This window comes from Sparus aurata, chromosome 20 (assembly GCF_900880675.1).
Source record: "Sparus aurata chromosome 20, fSpaAur1.1, whole genome shotgun sequence".
NCBI classification, from domain to species: Eukaryota; Metazoa; Chordata; class Actinopteri; order Spariformes; family Sparidae; genus Sparus; species Sparus aurata.
In genome coordinates, this window is record NC_044206.1 from 16,338,654 (window position 1) to 16,357,582 (window position 18,929).

Consider the following 18,929-nt stretch of genomic DNA (forward strand, 5'->3'; position numbering starts at 1 on the left):
TTACAGTAAAAGACGAGCCTTTATTTTTCGCAATAAGAAAAGCATGTCTTGTTAATACTGTGACAAATTTTAAAAATGATACATCAGTGACAGAACTATTAACAAGAGAAGTTTCCAACCTATCGACTATCAGTGCCCCATTAAAAACAGGTGAAACAAGTCAGGGAAGGGGCTGTACTGATCGAACGTGCATGACAAGAATAGGTGGAGGACAGCTGGGCGTGATTGATGCTCACATGAAAAGAAATTTTAAAAGTCTTTCATGTTTGACGGGATGAAGAATTCACTAACATATTCGTTTCCTGGCCAGATATGAAAAAAAAGTTGTCTTTTTTTATATGAAAGAGCTCAAAAACAACATGCTGTACATGACTGGTGCAAATAGGATGGGGCATGCTCTGCAGCTTTTTGATGTACTGTAAAGAAGGTTAACTGATCTGCTCATTCTTGTAAGGCACCACTTGAATTTCAATGGGACAGTAGGACAGTGTGGTCGGTGCTTTCAACAGAAGACAACCTGTGGGTGTATGTGTGCTGATTTTGGCCTCACAATCTGAGAGTGAAGAGAAAACATTTACAAATGAGTCTCTTAAAAAACAAAAACAAAAACCAAAAACTGGGGGGAAGACAATGAACACTGGCACTCCGCCGTGTACAGGTTAGAATATACAGTACAATAAATATAAATAGACTGAGGGAAGACTGAAGAAGAACAATTTATGGACACAAAAATGATTTACATTCGAGTCAAATATACAATGCAGCATGAAGAAAATAAGAACCAAAAAAACCCTGCAAGTTCTATATTTGGCAAGTGAGCCAATAAAACCTGGACACACACCCGCAAGAGACCAACGTTGTCCTTAACAGGCTGTCCTGAGGTCAGGTTTGACATTGAACTTCCACAGTACATTGACTCTTGCTCTAGAGACACGCTGTCCCAAGAGAACCTTAAAAACTTATACCACGTTATGTCTTCTAAAACTAATCAACCATGATGCTTATTTCCAATGCATTTCTTACCACTGATCACCTTTGTGAAGGTTGAGGCAGTTTGGTAAGAGTTGTCTTAATATAATTTTTAATTTTGGCAACAGGGGCATGCGCCAATCAGCTCCAAACCTCTTTAAAAACAGATTTGAGAACTTCTTTATTTACATTGTTAAATCCCAACTAAAGCCTCTGAATTATCCTTCCCAGTGTTTTGTTAGCATCAATGTCAGGAGTAAATTTAGGAGTGAATGCAATCATCAAAAACCTCTCGCAGGAGAAAAGGAGACTTTTTTTGTTTTTTTTGCAAGACACTCAGGAGAATGAGTATCATGCGTGACTGTGAGTTCAACTTCATTTTGTCCACTGCAGGGCTGTATTTTCCCACATGCTCCTCCACTTTAGCCAAATTGGAAAAAGAAATTTCCAGGTCCAGAGTCTACAAGAGAAAAAAAGTACAGAAAAGAAGTTTGTTAATAGGATGCACTTTCTCTGATTGACTCTTGTGTCCTTTAACAAAGTTAAGGAAGTCCTAACTGGGGGAGAAAACACACCTGGACTGGAGTCGAAACTGAATCCTCCACCGTGGCCGCCAAAGAAAGCCCTGAAGATGTTGTTTGCGTCAAAATCTAGAGAGAAAGCAAAGGTGAACACAGCGGGATTAGCTGGTGTTGACGGCCTCAAGGAAGAACGGGGCGGAACAACAGATGACGTAAACTAAACAGAGTATGGAGGTGAATCAAGCTGTTTGACATGTTGTATACTGGACCACCAAGATGCACAGCATCAAACATTTCGATTATTTGTGTATAAAACCGTTAATCACAAACAATTTCCCAAGTCAACTTTAACACGACCCTAGATTCACATCAACATCATTGTAGAAATCATTGCTTTCAGGACCAGTATCTGTTACAGTACAGTATTTAAAATTTTTTTTTGCTTATGGCGCCCCCTAGAGGTAGAAGATCTTATGATATTGTAGGGACACATGTTTGGCTACAACAAACCGTTTTTCACAGCAGACATTTTTATTTGTGACACTAGAAAAAGCATTGGTCCTTGCTAATAACATTAAAAATGTCTCTGTTCTATTGAACTGTCCCAGTAAGTCAGGCAAATACCCAGAACCTGACATTTCAGCAGCTGAATGGAACTTAGTATCATAAATTTGATCGACTACACCTGTGCTGTGAATAAGGTCTATACAGCCACCAAAGAAGCACCCATTAGTGGTTGACTTTTTCTGTTTTGAAATGCATTCCTTTAAGATGAGTAGAGCACTAATGCTCTTTCATCTAACTAATGAGCAGCAGGTGGAATGTAAATCTATCCAAAGCAAAGTGAAAAGCTAGAGGCACATACCTCTCCCTTCAAAGCCGCCGTCGTCATCCAGGTCATGTCCGTTGTCATAGCGGATCTTCTTCTTTGGGTCGGAGAGCACGGTGAAGGCCTCCCCCACCTCCTTGAATTTCTTTTCCTCCTCCTTTTGCACCTCTGGAGTTGCAGCGCTGTGGCGGTCTGCAGGATGATGACGCAATACAACAGAGATAAATAACCATTGAATACAGACTAAATAGTTATCCTGCATGTCTGTGTAAACACCAACGGGGCTACCTGGGTGGTGCATAAGTGCTCGTTTGCGATAGGCCTTCTTAATCTCGTCCTCGGTGGCGTTCTTGCCAACCCCCAGCACCTTGTAGTAATCTTTCCTTTTGCTCTTCTTTAGCTCCAGCTGTGCATTCTTCAACAGGTGCTTGTGATCTAGAGGGATACAATAAAAATCGAGGTTGTGTTAGTGTGAGATAACCTGACCAGATAGTGTTTATGTATAGTGTACAAAACAATAGACAGCAGCTAACCTGATGTTTTTTCTGTCTGGTAAACTTTTTCATAGTCCCGTACGGCCTCCTCGTACTGCTCTGTGTCCATGTAACTATGAGTGACACAAAGTCAGTGACACAAAGTCAGTCAAACTGTACATAAAAAGGAATGGAATGTGCTCATGTTGACTGCTTTACATACCACTGAGCTCTTCTTAAGTAGGCCTTGATATAAGTGTCATCTAGTTTGATTGCACTGGAGCAGTCTTCAATGGCTTGTTGAAGTTTCTTCAGCTGTTGAGAGGGAAGAAGTTAATTACAGTGAACTTATTAGAAACAAAGTGCTGAAAGAGACGGAGTACTGTGCAAGGCTGCTTATTTCAGGCCAATAATCAGACAGCATTATGGATAATATGTCATTTGCTGGTAATATGTCATTTTGCAACTGCACCTGCAAAATGAACACGCTGACAATGAGAGGATTTGTTGCCTTTTACCTTTGCTCCTGCCGTGGCTCTGTTGCAGTAGAGTTTAGCGTTGGTCTTGATGTTGTTGGGATCTATCATCAGTGCCTCAGTGTACAGCTGGTAGGCAGCTTCATAGTTGTTGTTCTTAAATGCCTGGTTGCCCTCCTCTTTCTTGGCTTTTAGGGCCTTTGCATTCTGGTTTAGAGAGAAATGTCATAATTTTTCTATTACGACACTTTTATTCAAACTCACAGTGAAATTCAAGTTGTTCTCAACATTTCATTATGTCCTGAAACATGGAGTTACAATGCTAAATTGCCACATGTATGTTAAGTGTTTTCAGTCTATTTATTTTAGTCATTCTGCTACCTTAAAAAAGGCACAGTGTGGAACAATCTACACAAAACTTCAAATCTCACAGGTGCTTGTTTCCTTGGACCACAGATCTCATCTTTCTAATGATGATTAAATGAGGAGGACTGAGACAAAAAATGATGATCTTACCCTGCAAGCTAGCCGGGCCTTTTCGTGGTCAGGTGCCATGCGCAAAGCCTGGACAAAGAACTGTACAGCTTTATCGATGCAGTCCTCGTAATAGAGACACAGGCCTCTAACGTACAGTGCATCTGCGTTGGTGGAATCCATTCGCAGAATATCACTGTAAATGACAGTTTTATTCCTTTAGATCCTGCACTCATATTAAAGGTTATGATAATTCAACGACCATAGATCATACACCATGAAAACCACCAGTTGCTCTTACCTTGCTACAGACTGGGCTTCTGGATAGCGTCCAAGCAGAGCCAGACACTCAGCCTTCAGGATCTTAAAGCGGTGGCAGGCAGAAGCCACAGCTAAAGCTCGGTCCATACAGAATACCACCTGGAATAGAACAAAAGACAAATGCTCATTAAAAAAAAATGCTGCTCATCTTCTCAAGTGGCTGACCTGGAAAATCTTAAATCTTGAGCTTTTTATCAATCAAAGAATCTAAATATATATTATATTGTGTTGTCACACATGATGCTTAATTTTTCCAGTTATGAGAATCGTCCAAGTTAACTTATTATGTGACAAAGAAACAATATAGAGCCTGGCTGTGAGTGTGATGAAAACAGAGAATGGATGAAAAGTACCTTTCTGAAATCCCGCTTTTCAAAGCCAAAGTCCGCCATTCGTTCGAACTCCAGTAGAGTTTCTGCAGTCTTATTCTAAAAAAACACAACAATCACCTATCAGTACTGACTTTACAATGATAATAGACAAGTCTGAGTTGCCGTTCTTCAGCATTCCCACGCGGTGATACACCAAGTAAAAGTGTGAAGGGCTCAGGTGATCCTCACCTCCTGCTGGGCCTCTCTGTTGCTGGGCTCCAGCTCCAAAACCTTCTGAAAGCAGCGACTGGCTGCCATCGCATTTCCCAGTGACAGGTGGCACTTGCCCTCACGCAGATGACCCTGTAGGACAGGAGTGGCACACTTCCTTCTTAGAGCTGTGTAAATACTTACAAATTTCTCTTTATTCTGCAAGTTCAACTGGGGTCTCAAGACAATACGTGGCATGAAAAACTGAAAATAAAAAGACTGTTCACTGACCTTCATGAAACAGTCATCCAGCCGAACAGCCTGCTGGGAGTCCTCCAGGGCCTCTCTGAAGCGACTGAGCATCATGAGGGTGGCAGCTCTGTTGCCATAATAACTGGCATTTTTGGGGCACGCATCTTAAGATAAAAGGAAAAATCCATGTCACAAAGGAAGGAAAACTAAGATGTGGGTAATAAAGTAAAGATGCCCTAATACAGTTTTCAAGTACACAATGGAAGCATGTGCTCGAAATGTGTCAAGAGAAGGCAATGACTCAGTTTATTCCATCAATAAGTAACTGTTAATCTCACCAATGGCTTTAGTATAGTAGTTGAAAGCCTCAGAGTAATCTTTCTGGCTGTAGAATGCATTTCCTTGCTCTTTGAAGCCTTCAGCCTGACTGTAGAGAGGAGAAACAGAAACCAAAGTCAAAGAAGATACCAGAAGCTTAGCTGATGCAATATAAAACAAAGACAAAACTATTCAGCAATGAATGAACACAGAGTGCTTCCAAAATGATCAACTCATTCAGGTGTTTGCTCAGCTACAGTAGGAGCATTTATTAATATTTTTATGCTGTACTGTAAAATTGAACGACTGCTTAAGGGCCATTCGATACCGACTCAACCAGAATTATAATTTTTACCAGTTAATGTCATGGATTTTTTTTTTATGTAAATGTTTTAAATTTAATAATGCTATTATTGTGATAGTTGTAGAATGTTTGAAGTAAGAAATTATTGCAGTTTGAAATTGTGAAATAATATGTGCATTGAGCAAAGGAACTAAGATTAATATTTTGTCCAGACACATGTAACAAGAAGACATAATTTATTGTGCAACTAACCAAACTAACACAAGCTGTCCACTTGCTAGTTTCCTAAACTCAGTGAAAGGTTGAGTAGTTATCACAGACCAAAGTAGAAGACCAAACACTGAATATAATATTACAGCCAATGGTACCACACAGAATGCACTATTTTCATAAAATTATTAAATGCTAAGCTTTTAATGTTTTGTGTATCTGCAATTAATTTTAACGCTTTTCCCTTCAAAATGTTCAAGGAAATTACACTAGCGTAGGTATGAATTTTTGGAAGTGGAAGATGCTTCAAATAAACCATATCTTTTCATTTGATTACTGTAAAACATTCAGCAACAACTACTGAATACATGAATGTTTTTGCAAATTGAAGTGGTTTCTTGGATGTTCTGGACAAATTTCAACCCAATCCTGTGCCAAATAAGAAGTAGTGAGCCTTAGAACACGCATATAAAGAATTGCAGAAATAATGACATTTGTTCAAAAGGGCCAAACTTTAAAAATGATTAACTCCAAAAAGTATTAAAGCAAGTACATCAACAGGATTTTACAAGGCCCAACAAATCTAACAGAGGTTTTCACATAATGGTTTTCAAATGTCAAATGAGACGAGCTGAGCTGGTTTGCTAACAACTAGTTGTATCCAGGAAAGAATTTCTTGCAATTGATGCAGAGAGTGAAAGGGCTCAAGTGTGTTACACCTGGAACTGGGACAGCATAGCAGGGTACACACAGTCCTGAGATAGTTCCAGTGCTAAACATAGCAGTGAAACTCACCTGCTGCGGTCCTGTCAAAAGTGTTAATTTAAATGGTACATCAACGCTAACTCACATATGGTAGAAGTAGGGGTGGTGAAAAAAATCGATTATTGATGAATCGCGATTATAACATTGACGATTATGATTCGATAATTACATTTCCAAAAATCGAATAAAAAAATTATCATTATTATTTTTTTTGAAATAGTAATACAAACTGGAGTCCTCCTCTTACTGGCTTCCGCTACATGGTCCACAGTCTGGAGCCAGGATATGTTATTCCATCCCGGAGCTTTTTCACACTTAAATCGATTCCAAATCTTTACAAGGAGACAAAGCTTTCCATGCAAGTGTCCCTCAACTCTGCTCACAGGGTAGCAATAACCTGTGACACCTGGACATCCAGAGCTACAGTCTCATATGTGACCGTTACAGCTCATTATGTCAGCAGTTAATGGAAGCTAATGTCCTACGTACTTCAGACGAAAGCTATGGATGATCGCCACACAAGCGCAAATATGTGTGAGTTTCTCAAAGCAATGGCAGACGAGTGGGGAATAGAGAAACACGCCCTGGTTCTCGTCACCAACAATGCTTCTAACATGAGTCCGGCTGCTGAGCTTGGCAGCTTTCTTTTAACAGTGAAACACTACATTTAAAACAAATTAAAATAATAATTTTGATATTACAGTTACACTATACAATATTGAAGGTGCTGTGAGGTGTTACTCTAAAGATAAGTAAAATAATTCAGCAGCTGACTGATGTTAAATGGAAGATCAATTATCATTAATGATTGAAAATCGATTTGTAATCGAATCGAGACTTCAATAATCGGAATCGAATCGGGAAATTGGACCGATTAACCACCCCTTGGAAGAAGCTACTGCTCCAGCTGGGAGCTGTTTTATAAAAATGCATGTTGTTTATAAGTAATATTGCATTTTCAACCATTTAGGATACAGATTTTATATACTGCTCATAGATATTATTAGTAAATGTTGGACCATTACAGATATACTAGGATCAGTGTATATGTTGTCCAATTGCCACTACGCAATTCTTAAATTATGGTTGTTGTCATCCATCCCTGATAGCTGACCCCTGTACCATTGTGACTGAAAATGCCCTCCACCAGAGAGCAAAACAAAAAAAAAAAAAAAAAAAAAAAAAGCAGCTTGTCCCCTCAGAATGGCTTTATGACAGGAGTTACTGACGTTTGTGACATGTGGGAGATAAGATTATTTACTTTAATTCTAACTTCACGTCTCGATATCCCTTTATTATTTTTTATATCAAACCTGCGAAGGTTTTACGATGTTTTACTGTGGACATCATCTCGTCATATGCCAACTGAATCAGCCTCACCCGACTATGAAAGCCTGGTAAGTTTACCGTCTTAATGCACTAGGGGCGCCACAAATCTTGATATAATACTGAACAGTAAGATGCGCCATCCACAGTTCCATACGCCCCCCTTCTGGTGTTGAACACAGTGATGACGGCGCAAAAACAGTGGACAGAAAAGTAACTGTCTGGCACCAGGGCAGTGGGGACGTTCATTGCAAAAAGGACTTGCAGACCTTTTTTTGGTCATAGGTGTGGGTTTTCCATCACCTAATGAAAATCATTGATTAACATTAAATTGTGCCCTTTTGTACATTTCTCAGCAGCCAAGTTATTCTCAACGTCTATGAAAAGACGTGTGAAGCCACTGAAGGCAAACTGGTTACACAGAGCCTTCCGCTCACAACACACAGTTGATAATTGTTTGTCTTTTTTACTTTACCAGATATCAAGGTCAAGCGGCACTTTTGACATTTGAATGCGTTTTTTTATTTTTATATACATGTTCTTTTTTTTTTAATTATACACCAGAAATGTAAGTCATTTAATGTTGTTGCTAATAAGCAAAATTAAGAGAATTCTTGATAGTTACATTGTAGCTTTTTTTTTTTTTTTTTTAATCTCCTCACAAGAAATGTGTACCAAACCTAAACACCAAACCGTGGGTACTGTTGCATCCCTACATCTTGATGCCATTTCGCACGTTTCTTTACCACAAGTGTTTGATAACCACTATGAGGGGATAACTGCAAAAGATAAAAGTTAATGTGTACATCCTGTGTATATAAGGTTATCTGCCGACATATCTATATTGGAAATGTGTTAATCAAAACTCCAGTATGGGTCAGGCTCTAGTAAAGAACTCAATTTGAACATTTTCTTTCCATTTTAGGACTCCCCAAACATAATTTCAGTTTTATGAAGAACAAAAAAAAAAAAATCGATTAACGTCACTCAACTCTTTGCATCTTTTGGCTTGTTTTCCAGGCCTAGGAAAGGTAAAATGTGTTAGTGACACTGAACAAAGCACTAAATGTGAGAATGTGCCAATTCCTGTGTTGCACCTCTCACATTCTTTCACACTTGACATACATTTTATATATAGAGAGAGCAATCGTTTTTTGTAATTAAAAAAACAAACAAATGTGTTACTCCTGATCTAGAATGAAAAACACTTGTAATGTAGCACAGGTGACATAGCTAGCTACAGTAAATAACAGGACACCAATAATAGTGTGCTGTCATGATTGTTGACCGAGATGATTCATCCGGGGAGGTGAGGTAAAATGAGCTAAACCTAACGGAAGCTATCGTGTACTGAAAACTGCGTTGTTGTATTAGCTGTTTAAATATGTGAGGCAGCTGGCGGGTTTCTTTAGCTGGATAACCACTGTAACTGTAACTGTGTCTGCTGGTTTGCGCACCAAGTCCAGATGAAGGAATCTGGCTTTGCTATTACGGAACTTTCTCGAAAAACACTGGCTGCTAACCATGTGCTAACTAGTGTCCAGAAAGAGGCTGTACCGCTCCCTTGTTCTTCGTGCTAACATTTAAAGACGTGCTTGGATATCTGAATAGCCGTACAACGAAGCCTGGTGTTCACGAAAAACCAATAAAATCTTAAGATTTAGCTAAAGTAATCCGTCCTCCCCCCCCCCGCCGCTACCACCAAGCAAGCTAGCCTGGTTAGCTTGTCTCCGGGCTCTTCGCGGGAGCCTTGGCAGCTAAAAATGGCTGAACTCACTCGGTCCATCCTCGGTTATTTTGACATCTAACACAAGACACAATGAAACAAAGCTGTCAAATATATATCTACCGCTCCATCTCCTCTGGACTGCGGATTTGGGATTCTGTGTCCACCGGCACGTCGATGTCAACAGCTGCCATTTTTTTCCAAGAAGGACGAACAGACGTCACTTCCGCCTACTGTTGGCCTTCTTTAGTCGATTTATTTATTTATTTATTTTATTGAGGTCATGAGAAACTAGGCCACTCCAACAAAGAAAGGATTGCATAAAATGTCCCATCTATTTCATTTGAATTTCTAAATCTAACATATTGTATTCCATTCATGAAAACCCGGGACTGAAATCGATGATAAAAAGCACACATATCTCGTCTTTTCAAAATAAATATCACGTAAAATAAATGAATGAATGATCAGTGACGTGCTAACCAGCTTTAAACCTCGCCCGAGATTCTGTAAAACTGTCGTAAAGCATCAACTTAAAAAAAAAAAAAAACATCCCACAGACTTCTGCTTACATAACTTTAACAATCAGCTCATGACAACCAGGAATATAACCATGACGTCAGAGCTCACCTGAGAGCCTGCTGCCACACCTGCTTGTGTTGTTTTGCATGAATTTTCAGAATAAAAGATACTCACAAAAAAAAAAATCTATATTAATGGGGTAGTGATACATTTATTGTTTCCCATAAGTGAATAAACAAGCTTTTCTCAGAGGAAAATGAGGTCACCTGAACACTTACTACTCGAAAAACTCGAAAGGTTGCAGGGGCCGCCACATATAAACAAAGTAAAACAGTATTAAGTATTAAGGTCACTTTGTTTATTCAGTGATTAAAACAAGGAGAGTTTGTTTATTAATTTTTTTAGGCATTTATTCTCCAACACTACATAGTGCACTTTAAAGGAAACTGGCTTTTCAAATCAATTGCTGATATTAAACGTGACATTGATTGAGTCTCAATTGTCGAAACAAATTATCTGTTTGGATCAATATTAAACTTGCACGTTTAAATATATCTGTTTTCCTATGGTTTCTTGATAAAATATTAATGATAATTGTGAGGACTCATAACCATTAACCACTGCACCTAGACTGTCTCCTAATAAATATAGCATAATAAATTATCCTAATAAGTCCTTCATATTGTTCTCTCTCCCTGCATAAATATTTAAGAGATTTTAATAGGATTTCTGTTTTTTTATGCTCTCGTGCAGTATTTGTTGTTTGCTGGATTTATATAAAATGTATCTAATTACAGGGAAAAGCACTGATATCATCCGACCTCATTGGCCCCTTGCTTTTTTCCCCCAAAAATACCACTAGAGGGCACTAGAGTATCATAAAGTGTGGTGTATATGCCTGTGTTGGTGGCACATGAACAACGATTGTGGTAATTATTCTTCTCGACTCAGCCATTATGTAGAATAAATCACCTCTATTATTCATACATGAAGTAAGCCTGTTGTCCTTGTACATTTAATATCAATGGTAAAAGAGATGTCCATATATATGAAGAAAGAGGCTGCCACAACTGTGTAAAAAACAGTACTATTTATAAGTTCATATAGAATACAGTATCATCATTTTTTATCACATAATAATTTACATTATTGCAATTGATGCACAGTTACAATAGTCAGTAATTTCACCATGTGACACTTCAAAAATACATATTGCTTAGGATGATTCAGCACAATCAGGTGGGAGGGATTTCTAAATTGAAAGAACTTTGTTTTTTTAATACAACTATCAAAAATAACAGGCTTAATAAAGACATCAAAGACACATTTAAAAACTTGGGGATGGATGATTTAAACTTTTGGGGAACAGCAGGCACCAGCCTGTCCTGACTGCGGCGCCCTGCAGAGAGTGCTACTTTCAGCTGAACACCTCCCACCACCCTGCAGGACACCTAGGGTGAAGCTGAGAGCCCAACTTATCAGAAGAGACAATTCACACCCCAACAATGGACTGTTTAGACTGCTGATGTCCGGTAGACACCTCTGCAGTCACATGGCCAAACCAAAAGACTGAGGAGTTTCTATCCTCAGGACATCCGGATCCTCAAAACACATTGTCAAATATTATCAGACTTGCAAGACTGCAAACATTGTTTGTTTTTGCTACTCCTTATAATGGATACCACTGCTTTTCTTGAAAAGAACAGCCCTGCCCTGATATTCGTATGCTTACCCAGTTTAGCCAAAACCACATTGAATTTAAAGGTATAATTTGTAGAACATGGCCAATTAGACGGTAGATCCCAAAACACAAGGGGCAGCACATCACCAGAGTAACTGACAACGGCTGCACTTTGCCAGCTGTCCTTGTCTGTAGCTAGCTACCGTTAACTAATCAGCTCATGGCTCAGTTATCTGTGGAGACAGCGGCTCTGAGGTGTTTGACAACAGGGGTGCGAGGTTATCTAACCGGGACTGTCACTACAGGGACGACGAGACAAGGCTATCGATGGATGGACAGACGATCAGTGGGAGAGATGCCACAGGATCGGACATCAGCAGCTGGTGAATTGAGGATTCATCTTCACCAAACCAGATGTGAACGTGGAAAGGCAAACCAAGCCTGCGTTGGGGAGTTTTATTTTGTTTATGTCGAGTTTGATTGAAGTGTGTTTTACAATGAGTTAAGCTTGGCTTAGTTCGGTAAAAGAGGGAAACTTAAATTCAGAATGTGTATGGTTTTATTTTTCTGTTTAGTAAGGAGAATAATCTTATATAAAATTTTTGACAATTTCAGAGTTTATTCCGTTTCGCTGGCATTTATCTGGCAGTTGAAACTATGGGGGCTCTCTTTCCAGTACATTGTGGCGTTATGAGACAGTAAGTGCTGGGGCTAGCGGCTTAGCATGCCAACCTCAGTGATCATCTCTGCATTACAATTCATAGAAATCTTTCACATAACACCAACACGGGGGTTTCGTTAGTTAATTATTATTTTTTTTATGTTTTAATCAAAATTTGGCCAAATCTTAGAAACTGCCAGTTGGTTTCTAAAAGAAATAGCCAGCTGCGGTACAAACCATCCGCAAACAAAGACACAACCAGCAGTACATAAAATACAACCTTAACTTTTAAATCTGAACCAAGTATCCAATCAGAAGCAGAGTAGGTCAGGTCTTGCAAGAAAAGCAACTGGATCCATAATAACGCTTTAACTTACACACCAGGACACTTTAAGGGTAAATACTGGCAGATTCTGGACACAAGTCAGATTTGTATGTATGTTTTACCTAGATTTACCATATATGTATGTATGTATATATATGTATATATTTTATCTTGCACTAGTACATTTATTTTTACTTAATCTATTTTGTTGTTGATCCCTTTTATATTCTTGTACAGTATCTGAGCATCCTCTTCACCTCACTGCATGTTTTAAGTTGTATCTCTGTGAATGCGACAAAGAATCTTTGAATCCTCCATATTGCACAAACAGCATCGAGCTGTTACAAAAACTTAGCTTATTTAACTGAAGAGCTTGTTGTAATGGCTTGTGTCAAGAAAATAGTTTTCAAATCTCATAACTAAATTTCACCATCTCTTTTTAAGCATTACATGTTGTCTGTCTCCATAAAGATGGCTTTGTTGGCATCATATCAGGGTGGTGGTTGATTGTCACGTCAAGACACAGAGAAAATGAATCACTGTATTTATCTAGAAAGAAAGAGAAAGGCTGTAAAGACATGAAATTATTTTTGATCTTCTTTCTCTTGTTGTTATAAATGGAGGGTGTTTATATGGAAGCAACCAGTTTTATAGATTTTCTTGATTTTGATTTGGTTATAAAAACTAAAGCCGGAATGAAGTATTGTACTTGATCTCCTAGAGTACAACTAGATAGCTCTCAAACTGAAAGAATTTTGGCAACTAACACTTAGTAACATTTACACACCCTAGTTCATTAGTCTATCACGGTCTTATAAATAAAACTTAAAGACGCTTGTCATTATGGCTTCCAGAGGGGTCCAGACCCCGGGGAACATGCACTCAACAGTTTGTTGAGGGGAAACAGCTGAGCGGTGGTCCATCCAAATTTAAGGTGGGTTGGGGGTGACACAGGTCCGTCAGCTGAAATCTCAATCCACACCAGGGATTGTGCATACTGTTCTCATGAGTTGACCCTGCCAAATTTGACATGATGATACTCTGCCCTTGAAGTCGCTGCATATTGTCCTGATGTCTAATGCTTTGTTCTCATTGGGGCCAAGATAAACTTTCAGCTAGTCCAGCTTTGGCTCAGTTAGGTCCACTCTACTGTGGGTCCTCCGGCGAAGCTTGGCTCATTGCTAGTAAGGAGAGAAGATAATAGGTGCATGTGTGGCCCTCAGAGGTCCAGGAGCAGGCCTGAAGAGAGTGGGGCTGATCAGGGGACCCTGGATAATGGCTGTGGGACCTGGTGGCAGCCGTAGTGCCATGGGTCCAGATGCCATGGTGCACAAGGCAGCTGGGTTGAAGGGGCTGGTCAGAAACCCTGCCGGCAGGGCCTTGGATAAGTGCTTCTGCAGGGCTAGTTTAGTCTGTAACCACAGAAAAGAGAAATATTCAGTGCTTATTAAGACTAAGAGTCTAAAACTTTGACAATTAAAGATAGAAAATATTCCTTCCGAAGTAGGAAGATTAAGCCTTTTTGCTCTGGTGATGTTCTTTGGAGTTTGCACAGTGACAATGCTCAGCTGTCAATCATGACATCCTTTTACCGGCATCAAATACCTAATTGAAACCAAATGAAGAGTTAAACATACATCAGTATGATAACGACTACTTAAAATGACAGAAACCAAATGTATTTGGTAAAAACGTACTTGACATCTACATTTAGGGGTTTATGATCCGTACTGCAGCCAGCCACCAGGGGCGAACACGATAGCTGTCATGTCCTATGTCTTTACGCTTCATGCTAAACATGCTTATAATGACAACACTAACATGCTGTTTAGCAAGCACAAAGTTTACTAAGGTTTGTGAATGGCAACAGTTTTGTGGCTGTTTGTTCATTAACTAAACTGAAACGTTGACCTGATGATGGCACTGGATAAAAAGTCAGAGGGTTACCAATGTCATTATGATTCATCCTCTGAGAATCATGATTGTTTGTAAACACTGGCAAAGCTGATGCAGTAACATGGTGGGCGCAGCCAGCTCATGTCTGTGAGAACTGATTAATCCAACAGACTAGGCTTTTCAGAAGAGACAGGCACTAAAATGGAGCTTGTAAATTGGAGATGTTCTTGTCAACATCCAGATTAAAAGTAAGAAACCTAAAAAATAAACAGAAGATGGGACCCTTAAATGACAATCTGCAATGTAGCAACATGTGCAATGTTGGACAAATGCTTACCGCTAAGACAGCGCTGGGCTGTAGTTTATTATAGGGGGTGAACTTCACCTTGACAGGCTTCCCAGCCAAACGCTCTTTGTGTCTCCTGCTGTTCATGTGCTAAAAAAGGGACAGGTATAAACAGAACAGTGATTCAGTCAGGACAGCTCTGACTAACACACCACAACAAATCGGGTTGTTTTTTCCCTGTAGAATACAAAGAATAGGCATTGTACATTTTTAGTTTCAGTTACAATGGTCAGCAGTAAAATGTTCATGTTATCACCTTTGGTTAAACTCATACCTGCTTCAGCTGTGTCTCTGAGTTGACGGACACCTGGCACATCTCACAATGAAACGGCTGGCTGGATACACCCACAACCGCTCTGGTCTTGCTGCCCATTCGCTGCTTAATTCGGCAGGTGGGCCTGGGCGATGATGTCATCTTGACCCTGCGTTGGGGCTGGCTGCTGTTCTGACCATCAAGCATCTGTTTGTGCTTTGAGCCTGATTTAGCCAAACACAGAGAAGAGGAGAACCAGATGTGAGAATCACAGGAAACATAAACTTCTAAAAATAAAAACTTGTTCTAACTTTTCCATGTCACTCAAGTATCATCAGTAGTGTTATAGTACACACCGCTACAGTGAGCCTCCAACTGGGAGCTGGAATTGACCGTCACTTTGCATGTGGGACAGTGGAGTTGCTGTTTTTTGTTGCTCTTGACCTCCTTAGCCTCCTCCACCTTCACCACCTCCTCCTCCTCACCTCCTGTGGAGCTTCCCTGAGGGTCAGGGTGTGCGGCTGAACTGGTGGTCGGGCTGTCCCTCTCCGCAGGTGGACCGCCTGAAGGTAGATCAGACAGTTGAGGGCCAGGCGAGATTTGTGGAGACAACTCAGGAGAGCCAACTGAAGGAGAGTCTGTGGATGCCGGCTGTGAGGAAGGAGCAGGTGTCAACGAGCTCCACTGGCCTTTTTCTGGTTGCTGCTGTGCAGGTTGGGAAGTACTCGGGCCTGTGGACAAATTAATTAACACAGAGGTTGCACTATGAGCCCATTGTTATTTGGTACTGCAATATGATCATTTAGAAAGTGTAATAAGTAAGAAGGGAGTCCAGTTGAAGTAATTCTCAAAACAAATCAGGGGCAACATATCACCAGAATAACAGCTAACAACTGCTAACTGTAGTTACTATTAGCAAGTTATTGCTCAGTTAGCTGTGCAGATAACAATCCAGACTGGAAGCTCAGTGTTTGTGTTTACACCACTAGCACAGTGGCTTTTGATCAGAATGGGCTGGGGCTAGCTAGTTAGCATGCTAATTAAAACATCAAAGTTTTTGATTCAGTTTTTGGACCCTTGCCATCAGCAGAAACAAGCTGTACACATACACACTGTATACCATTTTTTTTTTTAGCGAACAGTTATTTATTTACCCACCCAGCAGTTGAGGAAGAACATTAACATTCATATGGAGTCATATTTGTGGCCAGATGATGAATGTACGTTTCCTATTCACTTTCTTTAAGCTCGGTTTTTGTTCTCCACAATCTTTGGACAAAAATATCTGCTTCTTGAGCTGCTAGATTCTCCACTTTGTTCACCACTTTTTGCTATCTTTGTCAGTCTGTTGTTTGGACCTGAATCACTGAAAACAGCTGCCTGCTGTGCCTGAAAATGTTAACATCATAAGAGCAATTTGAGTGAACCAAAACAGTGCAGTTTCGAGCTGTAAATTCTCAGTGGGTGTATGACTATGAACAGCACCATTCACTTACAGTTTTATGACAGTATTATAATAGTAAACATTAAAATGGGTTTTAAAATCAACCGATGCGACTGTTAGTGAGCTCAGCATTTACAGTTAATTTCCACTTGTACATACTTATGTGTGTCTTTCTATGAAACACACACTGAGCAAGCGCTTACATACCGCTCATAAATGCCAGAAGTAAATGGTACAATTCAAAATTACATATCTTTAGATATTTAAACATATTAACTTATGCATTTATAATCAATTCCACATGTAGCTTTTCTTTGAATGTAACTATTTCTATCTTTGTGATCACCAGTGGTATTTTCTTTCTTTTGTTATCCATTGTGCATGTGTATGTGTACCCGTTAACCTGTGTGACAGGCTGCAGCATACAGCAAATAGTAAAAGTTGTTATGAATGGAAAAGAATTCAGCTGCTACGTCCGATAAGCTTGTAACAATGAATGTGCCATTTGCAAATTAAGCAAGAGAAAAATCACACCACAGCAGTAGTTATACAAGACCGTAACAATACATGAATTCTACACAATCAAGGTCTACATATATTTCTATCATGTAACCTTGTTATTATCCTACTTACTTTCCTTTTCTGCTCTACCCTCGCTCTTTAATTTCCATATCTTTTCCCTTTTCTTTTCAGCCATCTCAATCATCCTTCCTCCGTCTCGCTGTCTTTTATTCTCTCGCTCTGTCACCATCAATCAACAACCATGGTAACAGCTGAATGTAACAAGCTTATCATTGTGTGGTTAGAGGGAAATTGATAGGCGCTGGAACAAAATGAGAGGGGGGAAATCAATATAGTAAAGGAAAGCTAGACAGAGTGTAGAAAGGAAAATGGTGATTTTTTTTTTCCCTTTTGAGTTGAGCAGAATTAAAAAAGCTGAGTGGCAAAGGTGTTACTCTTACAGCAGCTCTTTTTGTAGGTGAGGCTGCTGAAGAACCACTAGCTATAACATTAAGAATATATAAAGGATACAGGGGAATTTGAGTGATTTTTAACAAACTAAAGTGCAGTTTACAAAAATAACAAAGTCATGCTGAATTGAAAAGGCTGATATGAATGTTTCAGTGACAGCAGATCATGTGCACAAGGACGCCAAGGACAGACCCCAGCACGTCTTCATTTTTATGAACATAACTGTAGCGCCTCATGCACAAAAGGGTGGCATAAAGTGCATTATAAATTGGTTGGCCTTCAGTTGATACCTGGTCCTCAACACAACTTTAAAACCCAGTTTTCACAGAAACACCAACACCTGACCCTGAGATGTCTCATCTGCTTGTAATGTACTTTGTTGCACCTCATCTTCCACAAACTTGCCAAGCTATTTTGTTCAGCACTTCAGTGTCCTGACTTCTCTTTTAGAGCTGAAACTATTAGTCAAAGAAAAGATAATTAATTGTCAACAATTGTGTTAATAAATGAATTATTTGGCTGTTAAATGAAGCAGAAATAACAAATATTTGCTTTATTGCTGCTGGGTCTGGGGACATTTCTGCCCGAGTCATTAGTAATGGGGGTTGTACATTGAGAACAACAACTCCCATGATACAACATGACTTCACAACATCATCAAACAACATCCTTTGTCTTCTTTAGTCGTTGTGGCTAGCATTAGCCACTGCTGATGGCTACTGCAACCTAATCACTATTTTCACTGCTGTTTAGTCTGATTTTGACAGGAAAACATACACTCTCTGACATGTCCATTAGCAAAGCATCATCGCATTTCATAATAAAAACAGCAAACTTTAAGTGGGAGTTGTGTTGAGCCACAACCAAAATCAAAATGAGAGAAAGCAACTCCACCACCATGCCTCTTCAGATAGCATCTCTTTTTAAGAGCTTTAAGGCTTCTCATCTTGCAGAATGTCTTTGCTTGATGAGAGTAATTACCTATCTGACAGGGCCAATGATAGCAGGACAGGTAATAGCTGGTAATTAGCCAGCTGAGTGGCAGCTACCAAGCCTTAGTGCTTACGTCTCACCAATTACCTCTAATTACTCAGAGGGTGAAGTGATGGGTGCCTTTAAAAAAAGAAAGATTTATACCTGTTATGTCTTTCAAATGTGAATCTGTTGGCACTGTTCCTCCTCCTATCATGGCCCTCTCTCTGTCTCTCTCTTTTCCTGTTGTCGATGGTCCGTTCTTCTGCCGGTTCCTCTGATTCTCCAAGGCCTTTAGCTTTCGAGCATGTTTATGACCTTTGTAGTGGGCTTCCGCCTGGGTCTGACCATGACACACACGCAAATATGCAC

General features: G+C 39.7%; 2 protein-coding genes across 7 annotated transcripts in view; both read right to left on the bottom strand.

Annotated features, from left to right (window-relative positions):
* Positions 1–9,744, bottom strand: LOC115571291 (dnaJ homolog subfamily C member 7-like). Of its 2 annotated transcripts, XM_030400629.1 has the most exons (15): positions 9,609–9,718; positions 8,752–8,781; positions 5,175–5,263; positions 4,876–5,000; positions 4,624–4,737; positions 4,417–4,491; positions 4,044–4,162; positions 3,785–3,938; positions 3,311–3,475; positions 3,016–3,107; positions 2,853–2,926; positions 2,608–2,754; positions 2,356–2,511; positions 1,545–1,619; positions 1–1,429 (listed from the first exon to the last, which is right to left on the bottom strand). In XM_030400629.1, exons 1-15 carry the CDS (start codon positions 9,677–9,679, stop codon positions 1,392–1,394), a joined length of 1,524 nt encoding a protein of 507 aa, XP_030256489.1. In that variant the 5' UTR covers positions 9,680–9,718; the 3' UTR covers positions 1–1,391. The 2 variants fall into 2 exon arrangements, with proteins under 2 accessions (XP_030256489.1, XP_030256490.1); XM_030400630.1 differs by lacking the exon at positions 8,752–8,781 and having other exon boundaries at positions 9,609–9,744.
* Positions 9,745–11,082: 1,338 nt separating this feature from the next.
* LOC115571360 (zinc finger protein 385B-like) overlaps positions 11,083–18,929 on the bottom strand; it is an 81,539-nt gene continuing 73,692 nt past the window's right edge. For 3 of the 5 annotated variants that reach the window (XM_030400728.1, XM_030400729.1, XM_030400732.1), the window contains 5 exons: positions 18,723–18,900; positions 15,526–15,900; positions 15,191–15,393; positions 14,908–15,006; positions 11,083–14,086 (listed from right to left, as the gene is read on the bottom strand). In XM_030400728.1, coding sequence (XP_030256588.1) covers positions 13,856–14,086; positions 14,908–15,006; positions 15,191–15,393; positions 15,526–15,900; positions 18,723–18,900 — 1,086 coding nt within the window. In that variant the 3' untranslated portion in view covers positions 11,083–13,855. The other 2 variants (XM_030400730.1, XM_030400731.1) reach the window with 2 other exon arrangements.